The 19347-nt window shown below is 39.0% G+C and overlaps 2 protein-coding genes and 1 pseudogene across 2 annotated transcripts in view; 2 read left to right on the forward strand and 1 right to left on the reverse strand.

Annotated features, from left to right (window-relative positions):
* LOC115435242 (NACHT, LRR and PYD domains-containing protein 4E-like) overlaps nt 1-13802 on the forward strand; it is a 42261-nt gene extending 28459 nt beyond the window's left edge. Inside the window, 3 exon segments of the mRNA XM_030157523.1 lie at nt 10458-10628; nt 10873-10919; nt 13261-13802. Coding sequence (XP_030013383.1) covers nt 10458-10628; nt 10873-10919; nt 13261-13802 — 760 coding nt within the window.
* Nucleotides 1-19347, reverse strand: part of LOC115436275 (zinc finger protein 664-like) — a 1196486-nt pseudogene that overhangs the window by 1040008 nt on the left and 137131 nt on the right.
* The window catches only part of LOC115436284 (zinc finger protein 345-like), a 589760-nt gene that overhangs the window by 52580 nt on the left and 517833 nt on the right, over nt 1-19347 (forward strand). The window lies entirely within an intron of this gene.

Here is a 19347-nt window from a genome sequence, read left to right on the forward strand (position 1 = left end):
AAATGATAAGCCTATCATTAAGCTCTGCAGAAGCCTGATAACGACCGTCAGGTGGACTGGAAGAAGGAAACATTTAAAACATACAGGACAGTAGATCTGGGGCACCAGGATTGGACACCCCTGAACTAAACCCAGTGAGTGTGAAGCTCCAGACTCAGATGTTGATTCTCAGTGGGATCAGCAGGACCAGGACACCGTTCCCTCTACAGGGGGTCATGTGACTCATGTTGATGTCCAGGTGTGTCCACCTGTTGGTGTCAGTGTGGACAGACATAATGTGAGCTCATTGTTGATGATTGGTCCACAGAGTGGAGCAGCAGAGCTCAGAGGTTCCCACTGGTCTACAGGATCAGACTCAGCTGGACTCCATATTTAAGGTGTGTACATGTCCAACATCTACTGGTCCATCTGTTCTGTCCAATCATCTCCTGCTGCTGGTTTCAGGCCAGTGGACATCACTGTGTGTGACTTTGTGTCTTTCATCATGTTTTGTGTTCCAGCTGCTGGAGGAGAACATCTGCACTTTTGTCAAGAACGAACTGAAGAAGTTCCACCAGGTTCTGAGTACAGATTACCCAGAATGCTTAGAGAGTCTGAGTGATGAGGATGAAGAACAGAGGAGGAGCTCAGAGGCTTTTCTGAAGATCACACTGAACTTCTTGCGGATGATGAAGCAGGAGGAGCTGGCTGAGTGTCTGCACCGCAGTAAGACCATTCTGTACAGATTGAACAGATGAAAATACTTGGATTTACTGTGAGACTGATGGTTTTATCTGGGTCTGCATTCAGGAAGTCAGTCTGGAGTTCAGCAGCGCAAACTGAAACGTAACCTGAAGCAGAAGTTTGAGTGTGTGTTTGAGGGCATCGCTAAAGCAGGAAACCCCAAAACCCTCCTGAACCAGATCTACACAGAGCTCTACATCACAGAGGGAGGGGCTACAGAGGTCAACCAGGACCATGAGGTCAGACAGATTGAAACAGCATCCAGGAACCCACACAGACCACCAACAACCATCACATGTGAAGACATCTTTAAAACACCACCTGACAGAGATCAACCAATCAGAACAGTGTTGACAAAGGGCGTGGCCGGCATCGGGAAAACAGTCTTAACACAGAAGTTCAGTCTGGACTGGGCTGAAGACAAAGCCAACCAGGACATCCACTTCATATTTCCATTCACCTTCAGAGAGCTGAATGTGCTGAAACAGAAGAAGTTCAGCTTGGTGGAACTGGTTCATCGCTTCTTCACTGAAACCAAAGAAGCAGGAATCTGGATCTTTGAAGACCTCCAGGTGGTGTTCATCTTAGATGGTCTGGATGAGTGTCAACCTCCTCTGGACTTCAACAACACTCAGATCCTGACTGATGTTACAGAGTCCACCTCAGTGGATGTGCTGCTGATGAACCTCATCAGGGGGAACCTGCTTCCCTCTGCTCACCTCTGGATAACCACACGACCTGCAGCAGCCAATCAGATCCCTGCTCAGTGTGTTGACATGGTGACAGAGGTCAGAGGGTTCACTGACCCACAGAAGGAGGAGTACTTCAGGAAGAGGTTCACAGATGAAGAACAGACCAACACAATCATCTCCCACATCAAGACATCACGAAGCGTCCACATCATGTGTCACATCCCAGTCTTCTGCTGGATCACTGCTAGAGTTCTGGAGGATGTGTTGAAGACCACAGACAGAAGACAACTGCCCAAGACCCTGACTGAGATGTACATCCACTTCCTGGTGGTTCAGGCCAAACTGAAGAATGTCAAGTATGATGGAAGATCTGAGACAGATCCACACTGGAGTCCAGAGACCAGGAAGATGATTGAGTCTCTGGGAAAACTGGCCTTTGAGCAGCTGAAGAAAGGAAACCTGATCTTCTATGAATCAGACCTGACAGAGTGTGGCATCGATATCAGCTCAGCCTCAGTGTACTCAGGAGTGTTCACAGAGGTCTTCAAAGAGGAGAGAGGACTGTACCAGGACAAGAGGTTCTGCTTCATCCATCTGAGTGTCCAGGAGTTTCTGGCTGCTCTTCATGTCCATCAGACCTTCATCAACACTGGAGTCAATCTGCTGTCAGAAGAACAAACCACATCCCAGAGGTCTGGATCTGCACAGACTCAGTTCTACCAGACCGCTGTGGACCAGGCCTTACAGAGTCCAAATGGACACCTGGACATGTTCCTCCGCTTCCTCCTGGGTCTATCACTGGAGACCAATCACAGACTCCTACAAGGTCTGATGAGACAGACAGGAAGTAGCTCAGAGACCAAGAAGAAGACAGCTGAGTACATCAAGAAGAAGATCAATGATAAACTGTCTGTAGAGAAAAGCATCAACCTGTTCCACTGTCTGAATGAACTGGAGGATCGATCTCTGGTGGATCAGGTCCAACAGTACCTGAGAGGTAGAGATCTCAACCCATATGGTCTGTCTCCTGCTGAGTGGTCAGCTCTGGCCTTCATGTTACTGTCATCAGACAAAGATCTGGATGAGTTTGACCTGAACAAATACTCTGGTTCAGAGGAGGCTCTTCTGAATTTGCTGCCAGTCGTCAAAGCCTCCAACAAAGCTGTGTGAGTCCAGACAGAGTGAAGTTTATTGAATTTAGAGTCTGGTTTAGGACAATTTTACACTTTCTTCATTCCTTGTCAAACCACGACACTGATCATATTAATCAACATCATAACTTGATGGAATTCACATCCAATCCACTTCATGTGTATGACAGTAGGAGCACATCTGATCCAGTCCATCAAACATGTGAGTTAGTTTATGGTGGACCATGGATTTAGATCCTGTTTGGTCTTCAATGCTGGTTCCAGATTATCTTTAAATAAATCTGTAAATGTACGTGTTACTGAGACCCCCAGATAAATAAAGGGGTCATAACCATAATCATAAATGAACAGCAGTGAAGGTCCATACAGTTTGTCTGAGTGTTAACAGGAAATAGTAGCTCTGTGATACATTGACTTTATAACCTGATATTTGACCAAAACTAGTGATTATCTGTAGAACTATTGGAACTGAAATGAAGTGGAGTTTTGTGAAGATCAGTTTATTCTGCTGCTGTTTTTAATAGAATAAACCAATCTGTTCTGTTTCTGCAGATTGACTGTCTGTGACCTATCAGAAAGAGGTTTTGAAGGTCTGTCCTCAGTTCTCAGATCCCAGTCTTCTAGTCTGAGACATCTGGATCTCAGCAGTAACAACCAGAAGGATTCAGGACTGAAGATCCTGTCAGATGGACTAAGGAGTCCAGACTGTAAACTGGAGACTCTCAGGTCAGATAAAGTTAGAATCTGAATTCAATTCTTTCTGATCTTTTGGTCCGACTGAGTTTTATTAAATCATGTTGTACTTGTTTAAATGAAGGTGTATTAGATCTAGAGCTGCACAATCAAGTCAAACACAAGTGTAATCTACGGTGGCCCAGAGGGGCCACAGCCCAAAAAATTATCTACAATAAGAAAAAAAGAGAGATTATTCATTCATTCATTTTCTGAACCCGCTTTATCCTCACTAGGGTCACAGGGGTTGCTTGGAGCCTATCCCAGCTAAATAGGGGCGAAGGCGGGGTACACCCTGGACAAGTCGCCAGTTCATCGCAGGGCTGAAAAAGAGATTATGATTTATTTAAAATGTAGTATTTGAAAAATAAATGTACCCCTGAAATAAAAATAAACTAGCATGAAAAAAACTGTCCTAAAAAAACAACTTCTAATGAAAAAAAAAAAAAAAATGTACAAAGAAATAAAATAAACTAAGCCGGTTTATAAACTGCGGGTGTCCATCAGTGGTGATTTCTCATAGACTGCAAGAGAAGCCCGGCTTCCCCTATCATTACGAAAATTAAATGGTTAAATATGTTTGGTTGTGTTGACATTTCATTGACTACACGTGTTAAAACACGTTCATCTCACAGATGAGTTCGTTCAGAATCAGCTTTATCACAAATCATCAGACTCGATGTTGTTCACTTCTCATACATTCCCGTTGCGCTGTTTCCTCATACGATCTATGGTCAATGCATTTCCCCGTTGAAGCCTGGCTTCTATGGGAGTATGGGACCGAGTGGAACCTTTTTTTTCATTGCATCAAAACTGAACGGTAATTGGATAAAGGTTTTCTTTGAGTTCAAATGAAATTATTCCCTGTATGTAAATGGGTATGATATGTGTGAGCTTACTGTCATATCTATAGGTTGAGTCGTTGTTAATATGATGATTAAAAAACGAAAGACAAAAAACGAGGCAATAAAAGGATAGTAATAAAAGCACATTTTCTCTTTCTTTTTTTTTTTGTCGGTGGACTTATCGGGGTTTCCATTGGATTCGTGCCGATACGGGATTGACTTGCTTTTGCGCCGGCTGTGGATTCACGGACTTAAAATGACTTGAAAGACACTCGAAAGTGAACAAATTTTTGTTTTTCATTAGAGTAGGACTTTTAATTTATTTTTAAAATATAAAGATTAAAAACAAGTAATTACGTCTGTTGTAATATCATTTTCATTTAACATTACGCACGACGTGCGCATTAATTCTGAGATGTTTTAAATTTATGACGGTCTCTGGAGAGCTTTGTTGGGTGTTTTCATCCAGAGTTTTGTTTTGTATATTTGTGAAACAATATTAACATTTGAAGGTTTACTATTTTTCCTTAAAAGTTCCCCTTTTGTGTGTGTTAATATTAACTTTATAAAGGTTAAGTTGTTAATGTTATCCATTCCTGCATACCTGGTAACAATAGACAGATTCTACCCTGGGGTGTGGCAGGCAATAAGGGAAAATCGTCATATAAGCCACGTCGGAGTATAAGCCGCAGTGTTTAAAGCGTGGGAAAAAAGTAGCGGCTTATAGTCCAGAATTTACGGTACTCATGTTCTAGATAGATCCAGGTTTAAGCCAGGACCGGTAGGGTCCAGATGTTATCCGGGTCTGGCAGGTCCAGGTGTCAGCCTGAGTGTTTGATTGACAGTATGTTGTGGTCCCACAGATCAGATCAGCTGTTCAAACATGGCAGATCCTGGATTAAGTCCTGATCCAGGAGTAGAAGTCCCAACAGTATTTTGGCTGTGTATACTCCGCTATGACCACATTTTCCGAACATCCTTGTTTTTGCTGCTTTTACACCGGCCTTTTAAAGAACAGATATTGTGCAGATGAAACATCCATGTCCAGACATGAACAGCTTTGGAGGTTCACATGTGATCCAGTCCACTAGAATACCCTTCCTGTTGAAGGTCCAGACACTTGGGCTTCAACTAATGACCAACTCAACAGTCAACTCATATAAACATATCCCAAAATGAAAAACACATCAAACAAAGGCTCTTATTTCTATTCATTGCAGTAATAAAATACTGGAGCGTCCAACTGGACGTGTGAAGGACAGACGAGGGTTTTTTCCACACTAGTTGTAAAAACTATGAAGGGTGATGTTGAAGGGCTGATTGAGATTCAATGATTCAAACTTCTGCATTGGCATACGATCAGATACGAAACTGGTCAGGGATTCCCTTTATGCTTTTATTTTAGTCTTCAGAAGGATTATTTACAGGATGAATTGATCAGATGATGTCAATGTTCAACAAAAGGAAACAATAGTTCTATGATCCAAACAATTCCAAACATACTGAAGGAGATTCAAATAACCACACAGGGCTCTAGACTAACTTTTTGATTCAGGACCACTGGTGCTCCCAACTCCAAAAAGTTGGGCGCACCAGCAAAAATCTAGGAGCACCACTATAAAGTTGGGGCCAAAGCAAAACTCATGTGGATATATCAAGTAATACCCTTACTAATCAATGTTAACAACCTGGAATAAGGTGTTTGAATAGATTACAAAAGAAAAAACATAATTCTGCTGCATTAAAGTCCTATATTGATTGGTAGAAAATAACTTTGTGGTATTCTAGGTGGTTCTTAGGGATGGAGGACAAATCATACAATTTGTTACAGCCAACTGCTTTATTCCACAGATTTTCAGTCATCACTGATGATGTCAACTTAACTGATGACAAATAAATACTTAAAAATAATACCTGCAGCCTGTGGTCTCACTTTGTACTCACACTGGGTGGGTACTGATAGGATTTGATCAATATTAATGCCATTATCAGTTCTGCTTATCAATCCAATTCCTTATCAATTCTCCTATTGATTCCTGAGGTGTTTTTGAGTGTGAAAAAAAGTAGCTGGATAGGTCATAGTGGAGTTTGTTAGAACATTTTCCAGATCAAATCATTCACAGTGTCACACATATACACTCTTGTACACACAAACAGAAAGTGAAACACAGTTGTATTTTCCTGAACTATTTAATTTAACAAATGTAAATATTCTGAAAGAATGATGATTTTAAAACATGTTAGGCTGATCTGATCCAGACTGGTCAGTGGTTCACTCCTGGTCAGTGACAGACCAATCCCAACAGTATCATATGGTCCAGTTCCTCTGGAGGTCAGTCAGTGGATTCACTGTTGAATGTCCTTCAGTTCATAAAGCCTCTGGTTTTTACAGCCTTTGGTTTTTTAAGCCTTTGGTTTTTACACACATCATGTGTCTTTGTACAGTAGAAGTTCACTCATTTGGGCTCATTTGAACTGACATGAGGTTGTCCTTCAGACAGTTGCAATGTTGGGTGAGGATCTGAATCAGTGGGGGCCAGGGAGGGGTTAACACTAGCGTGGACCGGGTCTGTGCGCTCCCTTACTAGGACAGACTGAGTCCATGCGCGTGCTTGTTCGGACTGACCCACTGTCGGACGGACCGGGTCCGTCGGAGCACGCGCCCACTGATTCAGATCCTCACCCAACATTGAAACTGTCTGAAGGACAACCTCATGTCAGTTCAAATGAGCCCAAACGTCCATGCACGCTCGCTCCGACAACCCGCAGTCAGACGGACCGGGTCTGTGTGAGAGCCGCTATCCCCGAATCTCTGGAGGTCTGTCGGTGCAGGTGCCTTCCGCCATGTTTTCAGAGGCCAAACATTACAAACTGTGCACACACACCTGGAGTGCCGCTGCTTCTTCAGGAAATGAACAGTACTGTGAGTTTTCTAGGTGCGGTAATCGAACACAGTTATCATAATAATTAGAATTTAAACAGTAATACTAACCGTCGGAAATTTTACCGCGGTTTATCATTATACTGGTTATCATTACATCCCTAGTTGCACCATTGTGACCGTGATTTCATATTAAGTCGCACGTGTGAAATTATTAGCGCATTTGCGGCCATTTCGGTTGCAATCAAGAGCCCTGCCACAACATAAAGTACAACTTACTCACATCCGCATCTATATCCAGTCAATGCATTAACTTAGTCTTTTACTCAGGCCACATGCTCCATCCAACAAAGGAAAAGAGGGGGTGCTGGGTCTGATCCTTCCTCTTAAATGCGTGGGTGTGACCTGATAGGTGACTCTAGGCCCCGCCCCTCCTCAACCACAAAGTGGAGTTTTTAACACTAGTCACTGCAGCCCTACCAGACACACCATGAGATGAACACAGAGAAGACAAAGAATCAAATATAGAGGCTAGTAGTGGAACCCAACCAACCACTCCTACTCTCAGCAGCATCGTGTTCCTCCCTGAGCTGAGATCTATGTGGACTGTGATGGTCCTTCAGTCCAGACCTGACCTGATCGTATCATCATCTGTGTCCTCCAGGTTGAGTATCTGTAACCTGTCAGAGAGAAGCTGTGAAGGTCTGTCCTCAGTTCTCAGATCCCAGTCCTGTAGTCTGACACATCTGGAGCTCAACAACATGGACCTGAAGGATTCAGGACAGAAGATCCTGTCAGATGGACTAAGGAGTCCAGACTGTAAACTGGAGACTCTCAGGTCAGATAAAGTTAGAATCTGAATTAATTTCTTTCTGATCTTTTGGTCCTGACTGAGTTTTATTAAATCATGTTGTACTTGTTTAAATGCAGGTGTATTTGATCTAGAGCTGCACAATCAAGTCAGTCACAAGTGTAATCACTAAATCAACCTGTGTAATTATTAAATGGAAAAAGACCACAATTTAAAGGTGAAGATTTAGGTGGATTTAGGCTGATCCAGATGGAAAATTAAGGAATTAAACTTCAACACAACCTGTGTTTTATGGAGATGATTTGGATTTAGTGACACTGAACAGATGGAGATACTGTGGAAAACAGGAAAAATGAAAATCACAACATAAAAGTGTTTTTTACTTTGAAGTTTTGGTATTTTTACTCTAGTTTCAGTTTTTATTTTTTATTTGACTTTGTTAAATGACTCATCTGTGCATTTTCTTTGATAAACAAACAAACGACTCAAATTACAATAAAAAATATGTTTGTCACTAAATTGTGCAGCTTTATTTGGATCTGAGCTGTAGTACAAACTGAGATCTATGTGGACTGTGATGGTCCTTCAGTCCAGACCTGACCTGATTGTAATCCAAATATCATCTGTGTCCTCCAGGTTGAGTATCTGTAACCTGTCAGAGAGAAGCTGTGAAGGTCTGTCCTTGGTTCTCAGATCCCAGTACTGTAGTCTGACTCATCTGGACCTCAACAATGTGGACCTGAAGGATTCAGGACTGAAGATCCTGTCAGATGGACTAAGGAGTCCAGACTGTAAACTGGAGACTCTCAGGTTTGGATTGTTCAACCAGTGTGAACGATGATGATTAAAACCATGATGTACCTGTAGTGGATCAGTCTGACCTGGTTTTCAGACCAGCTGTTCAGTGTCTGACATGAAACACATGCATGTTCCTTTATTTCTATGAAACAAACACAGGAACTAAACTGTATGAAGATGTATTTGAACCAAATGAGTCTAAATCTACAAATATTATCCAAAGGACAGTAAAGTGTCTACAGTCTGAGGGTTGGACTGGAGTGGAACTGGTTTGTCTGTTCAAACACTGGAACCCAAGACCCATTGAACCTTTGGGTTGGAGGTGGTGAAGGATGTTCATTTATGCACTTGATGTTTTTGGACCAGTATCAGTACATTTGTGTCTTTATTTGGTTAAAGTCAATCTTCATCCAGTTAAATTTGTCTGAGTAACAATAAAAGATCAGGTCCTGTATTCCTAAAGATTCTGAGAATCCTCTCAGAGAGCTCCCAAAGTAACCTAAAAATTCCTAGCAAAGAGTCTTGGCTTGGGAGTGATTCCAGAACACTCTCAGAGAACTCTGAGCAAGGAATGGATGGAAACTCCTATCTTAGTGAGGAGGTGTGGTTGACCCAGTTGCTAGGTATGAGTCACCATTTCAAAAGCTGTGATTGGTTGATCCTAAAAGCTAGAAAAAAATATACCTTTGGTGATAATGGGCAAGGGATGGACCCTCAAATCGATAAACTTAATCATAGAATCTAATCTTACGAAGACTGTAATTGTAAATAATATTTCACATAAAAAAAAAAATATCTGTGAAATGAATAGTACGCTATACTTTAAAATTATCCCACAAAATATGTGAAACAACTCAGGCCCACTTGCACTGTATTCACATAGTGATAGTTATATTTATTTGCTCATATTAATTGGCATGCTGGTAATTTTTGCACTTTCAACTTTCAACATTTCAACTCAGTTTTGGTACTGGGGCCATCAATTACACCCACAACTCCGGGGAATCCTGCGATGTTCATAAATGCCCTTTTGTGAGCTTGTAAAGTGCGGGCATCCAGTGGAAATGAAACAAATTGTCTGACAATATGAGGTTGTGACAATGCTGTCAGTGTTTGGCTGATGACCCTGCTGATGGAGGGTTGTGACAGACCCAAGTCATCACTGCTGCACTGTTGCATTTTCCCTGTTGGCAAATACCTCAGTGTTTTGATGATTTTCATTTCAGGTGGTATTGCATTGAGGCGTTGGGTTGGAGAAGTAAGTGCATCTCTAATGAGATCAACCACAAACATGATTCCTGCACGATCCAGTCTGCAGCGTTTAATTAATTTACTGTCATCCAGTGTTTGGAGAATATCCCTCCTGCCTCTTCCATTGGTCATTTTGTCCTCTGCTTAGGGAACTCCTAAGCCTCTTAAATGTCCTCTTCCCTGCTCTGAACAGATCTCACCTGAGGAGCTCTCTTAAGGGCTAGGATTCTTTAGGAATAGCTTTTATCTTTACAAGGATCTACTCTTAATTTTTAGGGGAAATTCTAAGAAAACATCATGATTCTAAGAATTTTCTTAGAATTTAGCCACTAGGAGCAACTCTTTGCACTAAGAATCTTTAGGAATACGGGCCCAGGTCTTTCCAGACTTTGGACAGAAACTGGACTAATCGTAGTCTGTGTTCAGATCTTGTCCTGAACCCAGTCAGTCAAATAGAAACTGGCTCCAGGTAAATCCCATTTGGAATGAAATCCATCCACAGAATAACTGTGTCCAACAGCTGACGCTGCTTCTTTTTCCTCCTCAGATGATGTGTGATGTTTTGTGTTGCAGACTGTCAGGATGTCTGATCACAGAGGAAGGATGTTCTTCTCTGGTCTCAGCCTTAAAGTCCAATCCGTCCCATCTCAGACGGCTAGACCTGAGCTACAACCATCCAGGAGCCTCAGGACAGGAGCTGTCTGCTCTAGTGGAGGATCCACACTGGACACTGGACACTGTCAGGTATGGACTGAGCTGATGCACACACAGATAATGTGTGATAGAACAGGTGGAGCTGACAGGAACACTCTGTCACAGCTGATTCCACATCCTTTACTGAAGTTCCAGACCACGGTCACAGATACAGACGTTCAATAAGGGACTGACAGGAACCACTGACTGGATGTGAACAGAAAAGCTGGAGTGGATCAGAGTGATGGAATGTCCATGTTTAATTCTGATCTGACCCCCCCCCTCCTCCTTCCAGGTTGGAGCCCAGTGGAGTCCGATGGTTGAGACCAGGTCTGAGGAAGTGTAAGTGGATTTCCATTGGATTACAAATGAAACCCAACCTGAACATACAGTGAGAGCTGGTACCACATTAGAAAACACATCAACTGTCAGTGAAGACAGTGGGTGAGCTGACAGCTGATTGGTCAGGACACAGATCACAAGGACACAAATACCCTGAGGGACGAGTCCTCAGTAAGGTTATTATCGTTAATGAAAATGACAAAAACAAAAAGTGAAAAAACATTTTCGTTAACTGAAATAAATAAAAACTATAATTAAAGAAAAAAATGATAACTAGCTGAAACTGTATTGTGTGCTTACAAAACTAACTAAAATGTATAAATATTATTGATAAAATTCCCTTCGTTTTCATCATTGTCAACATTGGATTGATACGAAAGTGATTTATTTTGTTCTAGCAATTTTAGCTAGCGGCACCATACGTCACTTGTGGTTTCCAGTCATCTTCTGGTCCCCACTCTACCTGGAAACATGGAGATTAAAGTTGGGAGAAAGTAGCAGAGTCCTTTCTGGGATTTATTTGAATACGACGGAGAAGAAGAGAAAAGATACGACAAAACTAAAATTAATATTAAAACTAATTATTTGGAAAAAAAATAAAAACTAATAAAAACTAGCAAACCTGCTCTAAAAACGAATTAAAACTAACTGAATTAGAGAAAAAAAAGTCAAAACTAAATAAAACTAAACTATAACGAAAAATCCAAAACTATTATAACCTTGGTCCTCAGAACCTCAGACCATTGGCCAATCACACCTCCTCTGTCTTTATGGATCATTCTTTCTAGTGTTGTTCTTGTGCCGCTGTCTGATAAAGGTGGAAGACGAACAAACAATAAAGTCAAAAACACAACTGAGTCGATCAGGAGGAAAGTTTGTCACAGTAACAAGTTCAACCAAAACATCAAATCACTCCCATAAATATTTATTATCCATTAGATAAAGGCTGTAATATTATGGATTTTATGGACAATTAGGAAAAAGGGAAAGATTAAATAAAAAAATAAAAAAATCTGTGCAAAGGTCGTAGTTGATACAGTTTGTTTTTGATCAGAAGGTTTTTGACAGTGAACTTGGAGACACAGACTGAACAGAACCATTGGAATGAAATGTCAGTAAATTCCAGTTCCTGTCTATCTGTCCTTGACTACTGCCTACATGACATTAGACAGAAAAACCACAACTACAACTCACATCTCAGAGCTTCTCTGAAATAAAACTCACACAGACACGTTTCAGACCAGACCTTTATTTGTCTCCATCATGAATTTCCCCAAAACCATCAGAACTCAAACCTGTGGAGGTTTAAAGTACTGTGACGCTGCTACCCATCAGTGATCTGCATTGGAACACACATGATCTATGTGATCACATGATCAGCATTTATTTAGTCACATGTTTATGTGGAAGATTTTCATGATAACTTCATGACTTCTTTGTTTGGTCTTTGAATGAACTACTAGGACTTGTACAACTATCAGTACTTGTGTTTAATATAATACAAACTGAAACAAAATTAACAAACAACAAAATTAATATAAAACAAAATGAACAAAAAACTAATTAAATAGAGTGAGAACAGCAAAGTTACAAAGAACATCCTTTAAATATTCAACAAAATCAGCATTTTATTCATTTTCTTCATTTTTCTGATCATTTTATTCAGTTTGGTTCATTTTTTTGCTAATTTTGCTGATTAATTTTATATTTTGTTTTATTAGTTTTGTTAATTTTATGTTTAATTTTGTTTTTTGTTAATTTTCATTCATTTTACTGATTGATGAGTAATTTGACTGATTAGTGTGTTCAGTTTTTATTCTTTTGTTGAGTATTAGTGTTTGTAATGTGGTACCAGGTGAGGTTATGTAACTGTGGTTTTATATTCACACTGATGCGGCGTCTTTCCTTGTGACTGCACAGCTAGCAGCTAGCTTACAGCTATAAAACACACACATCACCAATCCAACATATGGTCATTTGTGTCACAGTAACAGTGTGTGAACCAGAGACACAATTACAAACAAGAAAAACACTTGGAGAGCGCAGACCTCCGCCAAGAGAGATCTGCCCTCCCCGATCACCACCAAAATTTAATCATTTCTTCTTTGTGCCAGTATCAACATTTCCTGAAAATTTCATGAAAATCCGTCCATGACTTTTTGAGCTATCTTGCTAACAAACAAACGTACAAACAAACAAACACGCACACACACAAAGCAAAGTGATCACTATATCTCCCAGCGGAGGTAACAAGTCATTCTCTAGTCTTTCCCCTCAAATCAAATCAAGCTGATCACTGATCAATAACTGCAGCTGTTTTGTGTTTTCTTCTGTCCATCAGATTTCTGTGAACTCACCCTGGATCCAAACACAGTGAACAAAAAACTCAAACTGTCTGAAAACAACAAGAAGATGGAACAAGTGAACGAGGTTCAGTCATATCCTGATCATCAGGACAGGTTTGACTACTGGCCTCAGCTGATGTGTTCAACTGGTCTGACTGGTCGCTGTTACTGGGAGGTCCAGTGGAGTGGACGGGTTAGGATAGGAGTGACTTACAGAGGAATCAGAAGGAAAGGAGACAGTAGAGACTGTGTGTTTGGAAGAAATGATCAGTCCTGGAGTCTGAGGTGTTATGAAGGTGGATACGGTGTCTGGCATAATAAGAAATACACAGACCTCCCTCAGTCCTCCTCCTCTTCCTCCTCCTCCTCTGGTACAGTATCAGTGTATGTGGACTGTCCTGCTGGATCTGTGTCCTTCTACAGAGTCTCCTCTGACAAACTGATCCACGTCTACACCTTCAAAACCACATTCACTGAACCACTGTTTGGAGGATTTGGACTGGGGACTGGATCCTCAGTGTGTTTGTGTGGTGTGTAGATGTGTTGTGTAGTTGTGTAGATGTGTTGTATAGTTGTGTAGATGTGTTGTGTAGTTGTGTTGTTTAAGTGTGTTGTATAGTTGTGCAGATGTGTTGTGTAGTTGTGTATATGTGTTGTATAGTTGTGTAGATGTGTTGTGTAGTTGTGTTGTTTAAGTGTGTTGTATAGTTGTGCAGATGTGTTGTGTAGTTATGTAGATGTTGTGCAGATGTGTTGTGTAGTTGTGTATATGTGTTGTATAGTTGTGTAGATGTGTTGCATAGACATGTCGCATAGTTGTGTAGATGTGTTGTATTGTTGTAGTTGTGTTGTGTAGATGTGTTTTGTACTTGTGTTGTATAGTTGTGTAGTTGTGTTTCATAGTTGTGTAGGTGTGTTGTGTAGTTGTGTAGCATAGTTGTGTTATAGTTGTGTATATGTGTTTTATAGTTGTGTTTTGTACAACATGAAATTGTTCAAGTCAGATCAGTTGAATTTTAACACAATTCTGTCTGAGTTGATCATCTACAAACGCACAGAACATTTAGAAAAACCAATAACACTCGAAGCACTCGGAGAGCACAGACCTCCGCCAAGGCCAATCAGTGGGGCCCCCCCGTGGGCCCTCCCACCCCACACCCCCGATCACCACCAAAATTTAATCATTTGTTCCTTGTGCCAGTATCAACATTTCCTGAAATTTTCATCCAAATCCGTCGAGAACTTTTTGAGTTATCTTGCACACAAACAGACAGACAAACAAACCAACACCGAAAAATATAACCTCCTTGGTGGAGGTAATAAATCAGCCTGAATTCAACAACAATTATTTTGTTTATTTCTGATGCTTGTTTCATTAACTTTTTATTTCCATCAATATGTTGAATTATTTGTCCAGTGTTTTCATTTTTCTTTATTTGTGTTCTTTATTTTGTTGATTTTTCTGATCATTTTGAGTTTTCTTTATTCCTTTTAAGTTCACTTTGGCAATTATTTTGTTAATTTTTGTCAGTTTTGAGGTTTCATTTCTTACATTTTTCGTCATTTATGTTCATTATTTTGTTCATTTGATTCTTTTATATTTTCCCTTTTTTAAAAAATTATTATTTCAAATTATACATTTACACAAACATGCACCCATTACATAGGGAACCACACAGACACAACATATACAAACAAATTATACAACAAACCTACCAAAACCCCCCAAAAATAAGAGAAAAAAAACAAAAAACACAACAACAAAAAAAACCCTAACAAGATAAATAACGTTATCAACTCCTCTTCACAATACTCAGGGCTGATCAAGAGTCAATACAATGCAAACCAACAACACATCTCTCCATAACAAGGACATAGGAGACAGCAGGACAGCAGAGAAAAAAGGATTCCATTGTTGATAAAACAAATTAATTTGTCCACGAACAGAAAACTTAATCTTTTCCAACTTTAAAAAGAAAAGTAAATCATGTACCAATTGCACAAAACTGGGTGGCAGAAGTTCCTTCCACTTAAACAGAATCATACGACGGGCTAATAGTGACAAAAAGCTATCGAGTCACCGTGGGCTTTGGATAATTCCAGCGCAGGAGAGGAAACTTCAAAAATGGCCAGTAGGGGGCAAGGTTGCACTGATTTACCCAAAACAGTGCTAATCAAAGCAAAAATATTATTCCAAAGAGTATTAAGTTTTGAGCAAGACCAAAACATATGAACATGATTAGCAGGAGCAGCACCACACCGGTTACAGTTTGGATTTACATCAGAGAAAATCTTTGCCATCTTTTGATTGGTCCAAAAACAGCGATGTAAAATTTTACACTGCATAAATGACTGCTTAGCACAGACGGAAGATGGGTGAATCTTCTTTAAAATGCTAAGCCAAAGACTGCCACAAATTGTAAAATTTAACTCAGTTTCCCATTCTCCTTTTAAAACTGAGGAAAATGAATTTTGATTGTTTAAAAAATTATTATATAGAGTTGAAATGATTTCCTTCGGTGCTTGGGGACGTTCTAAAATTGAGTCACATGGATTATTCCCGGAGCATTAGGAAATTGAGGTGTCATTTTGGACATTCTGTCACGAATCTGTAAGTAGCTGAAAAAGTCTCTGTTTTGGATCTGATATTTATCAATAAGCTTGGTGAAAGACATGAAAATGCCATTGTCACAGAGGTCAGCAAATGTCTCAATCCCCCTGTCCTCCCAAACAGAATAGGCTTTGTCCAATAGAGCTGGTTTTAACAGATGGTTTGATTGGTTAGGTGCTTTTAGAGAAATTGATGTCCAATTAAAATGATGCTTGAACTGAATCCAAATTTTAACAGTACATTTTACAATAATGTTCTGAGTATAATCAGATGGAGGACCTGATTTGAAAAAAACTAGAGCTGAAAGAGAGGATGGGTGACAAGATACTGCCTCCAGTTGTAACCATGATGGTGCATCAGCTCCCGGATCTTCATAAAGCCAGTGGAGTTATTGCAGCCCAATAAGAATAGATAAAATTTGGAGCAGCCATTCCTCCCAACCTTTTAGGCTGTTGCAGCACAGTCCATGAAAGCAGTGGTGGCTTAATATTCCAAATAAAAGCTGATAAGATGCCGTTTAATTTATTGAAAAATTTTTGGGGATCAAAACTGGTGAACATTGGAAAAGACAGGTAAATTTAGGTAAAATATTCATTTGGATAGAATTTATACGAGCAGCAACAGATAAAGGAAGAGAGGACCAGTCGGGTGGACTTCGTCTGATCTAGTAGAGCTTGAAAATTAACAGAAAAAAGATCAAAATACTTTTGAGTAACAGTGATGCCCAAATAATGAAACTGGTTGGTTGTATTGAAAGGGAGAGAGTCAGGTGGATAATTACAAGCTGCAGCATTAACTGGAAATAACTCACTTTTTTCAAGGTTTAACTTGTATCCTGAAAATCTTTCAAATTTTTTGAGAATATTAAAAACATTCGGAAAACTGGTGGTATTTTCCCATTTTTGTTCATTTTTTTCTTTTGCTTCTTTTGTTTCATTTTCTTCATTTGTTACTTTGTCCTTTTTTCCATATTTCCATTTTATTGTTTTACTATTTTTCATTTTACTATATTATGACAATTATTTTATTTATTTTTGTTGCTTATTTTATTAATTTTCCTTAATTCTTAGTATTTACTTAATTACGATGAATTATTTGTCCCGTGTTTTCATTTTTCTTCTTTTCTGTTGATTATTTTGTTAATTTTTTAAATTTTGGTGATTATTTCATTATATTTTTCTTCCTGTTGCTTATTTAGTTCCTGTTGATTGTTTTGTTCTATTTTTCAGTTGCAGTGGTCATTACTTAGAGGTTCAGATGCTAGAACACTGCTGCCCATAATGTTGGACTAAAGTATTTTTCCTCTTGTCATGAAATGATTGTGAATATGTGATTTCTTGTTAATACAGTGGAACTGGACTATCCAGAATCAATCCCCAGTTGAATGTGTGAGGTTGTCAGGTTCTGTCTCTATGTTCCAGTCCTGTGGTCTGGATGCACATCAATCTAACTATAGAAGTGGGCGGGACTTTGACTGGAGGAGAACTCAACTCATCCAATCACAGTCCAGATATGACTTCTATCGGTGATCAGTAGGAACTAGACTGATATCTGGAACCATTTACATGTTAGAAACCATCAAAATATGGACCATTAGAAGGAAAGGAACATTTAGAATATTTTAAAAATCTTTATTTTGAAACTGTGAACAAACTTTGTAAACATTGTCCCAAAGAAGATCCAGATCAAATTTAAATGAATTCGACCAATAGTTTCAGGGAAGAAGATGTTTGAAGAAATCATTAACGGAGACGACACCTTCACAATAACTCATCTATCAGCATTTTTACAAAGTGAGAGGATTATGGCTTTAGGCTGAAAATGACCATTACTTTAAAGGACCGTATTTACAGAATAAAGACATAATGTTTGGAGAAAAGTCATAAAGAGGTGGAAATATCTGGGGAATAGGCTCCACGTCTGCATTCAATTCATCTTTTGGGCTGAAAGTTGGAAAGAATTTTGACTCTTTACTCATAAAATTATATTTTTGTTCTAATATTGTAAGTTTATTCTTTGTACATTTACATCCATAACACCTGTTTATTGGTGGAATTACAGTATTTTAGTCGTAAAGGCTTGTGAGTGTTATTTCCATCTGTTTCTAGATACTTCAGCATCTTTCAGTGGGAAAATGTTCACGTTCATACATTCATTCATTCATGTCCAGAGTTTGTGTAACATATTTTGTTGCTTAAATGAAGAATTATTACAAATCTGAGTCTGATTTACATTACATTGACATTTACAGTGAAAAAAACATTAGGATTCATTACAAAATTCATTATAATTATTATTAAATGGAGAAAAAAAAAACTCATTTCCAGTTTTATCTAATCTTTAATTCTCTAATCCAATTTTTTTTTTCTCTTGATAAAATAAAAACAAACCCATCATTTCATATATTTCTCATCCCGGCCTGTGTTCTCCACCTGATACTGATCAGAGTTCTAACATTACACTTGTCATTATCAATTTATTCACATCAGAAAGTGTCAGAACATACTAGTACATTTCATTTATGTTCATTTATTCCATCAACAATCCAAACTGAGTGTTTTTACAGACACGTATGTTGAGAAAAAAAGCATTAAATTGTCATCAAATCTGCTCCTTTTATACTGAAAATAGACTCAGATATATGATTTTTTTAGTGAAATTCCTGCTCATTTTTAGATCTTATGTGCACCAGGTTGTGTTTTTTTTGTTTTCTTTTTTTTATTTTATTTCATTATTTTTGTCAAACTGTGACTTTCTGTTTTCATAACATCTTACACTAGAATGAACAGCTTTATTCTGGAACAACTTCCACAATGAATATTTTTTACATCAGCTCCATGATATTATTGTTTAATTGTATTTTTAAATTGGATGTAAGGAGTCATAAAGGAGTATTTTGGTACTGGAGGTGAAGTACCATCAAAGCACAGACCATGAAATAACTGCTAAGATCAAACTGCCTAAATTCTTTTTTTACATGAAAGCTGCTGTAATTGGTCATTTCATTATAAAGTTGCTGTCCGTATTAATTTCCATTATTTTTGAATGATTTTTTCTTCTTCTTTTTTATTAAAAATTCCCCCTCAGTTGGAGGTACCCCCACTACTTATGGTACAGAGGAGATTGGCATTGATGCTACTAAGTTGACAATATGTCGACAGTTTTTTCTTCACAAAATCAACCTTGACTATCTTTTAGCTTTAACCCAAATAAACACATTTACAATAGATGGTTTATTTTGATCGTACGGAACCATGGATAACCTGTACCGTTACATCCCTAATGTACAGTAGGGCCTTTGCAGCCAGTTCTCAGCACTCAGGCCCTAATGATAATAATAATAATAATAATAATAATAATAATAATACCTTAAATTGGTTTTACTTTACTTTCAATGACCAAACTAAATAAGTTTTTGCAGTGTTTTGTGATTGTGTAACTATTTAAAGAATCTGCCAACACTGGAGAGAAC

The sequence above is a fragment of the Sphaeramia orbicularis genome, chromosome 16 (assembly GCF_902148855.1).
Source record: "Sphaeramia orbicularis chromosome 16, fSphaOr1.1, whole genome shotgun sequence".
In the NCBI taxonomy this organism is placed as follows: domain Eukaryota; kingdom Metazoa; phylum Chordata; class Actinopteri; order Kurtiformes; family Apogonidae; genus Sphaeramia; species Sphaeramia orbicularis.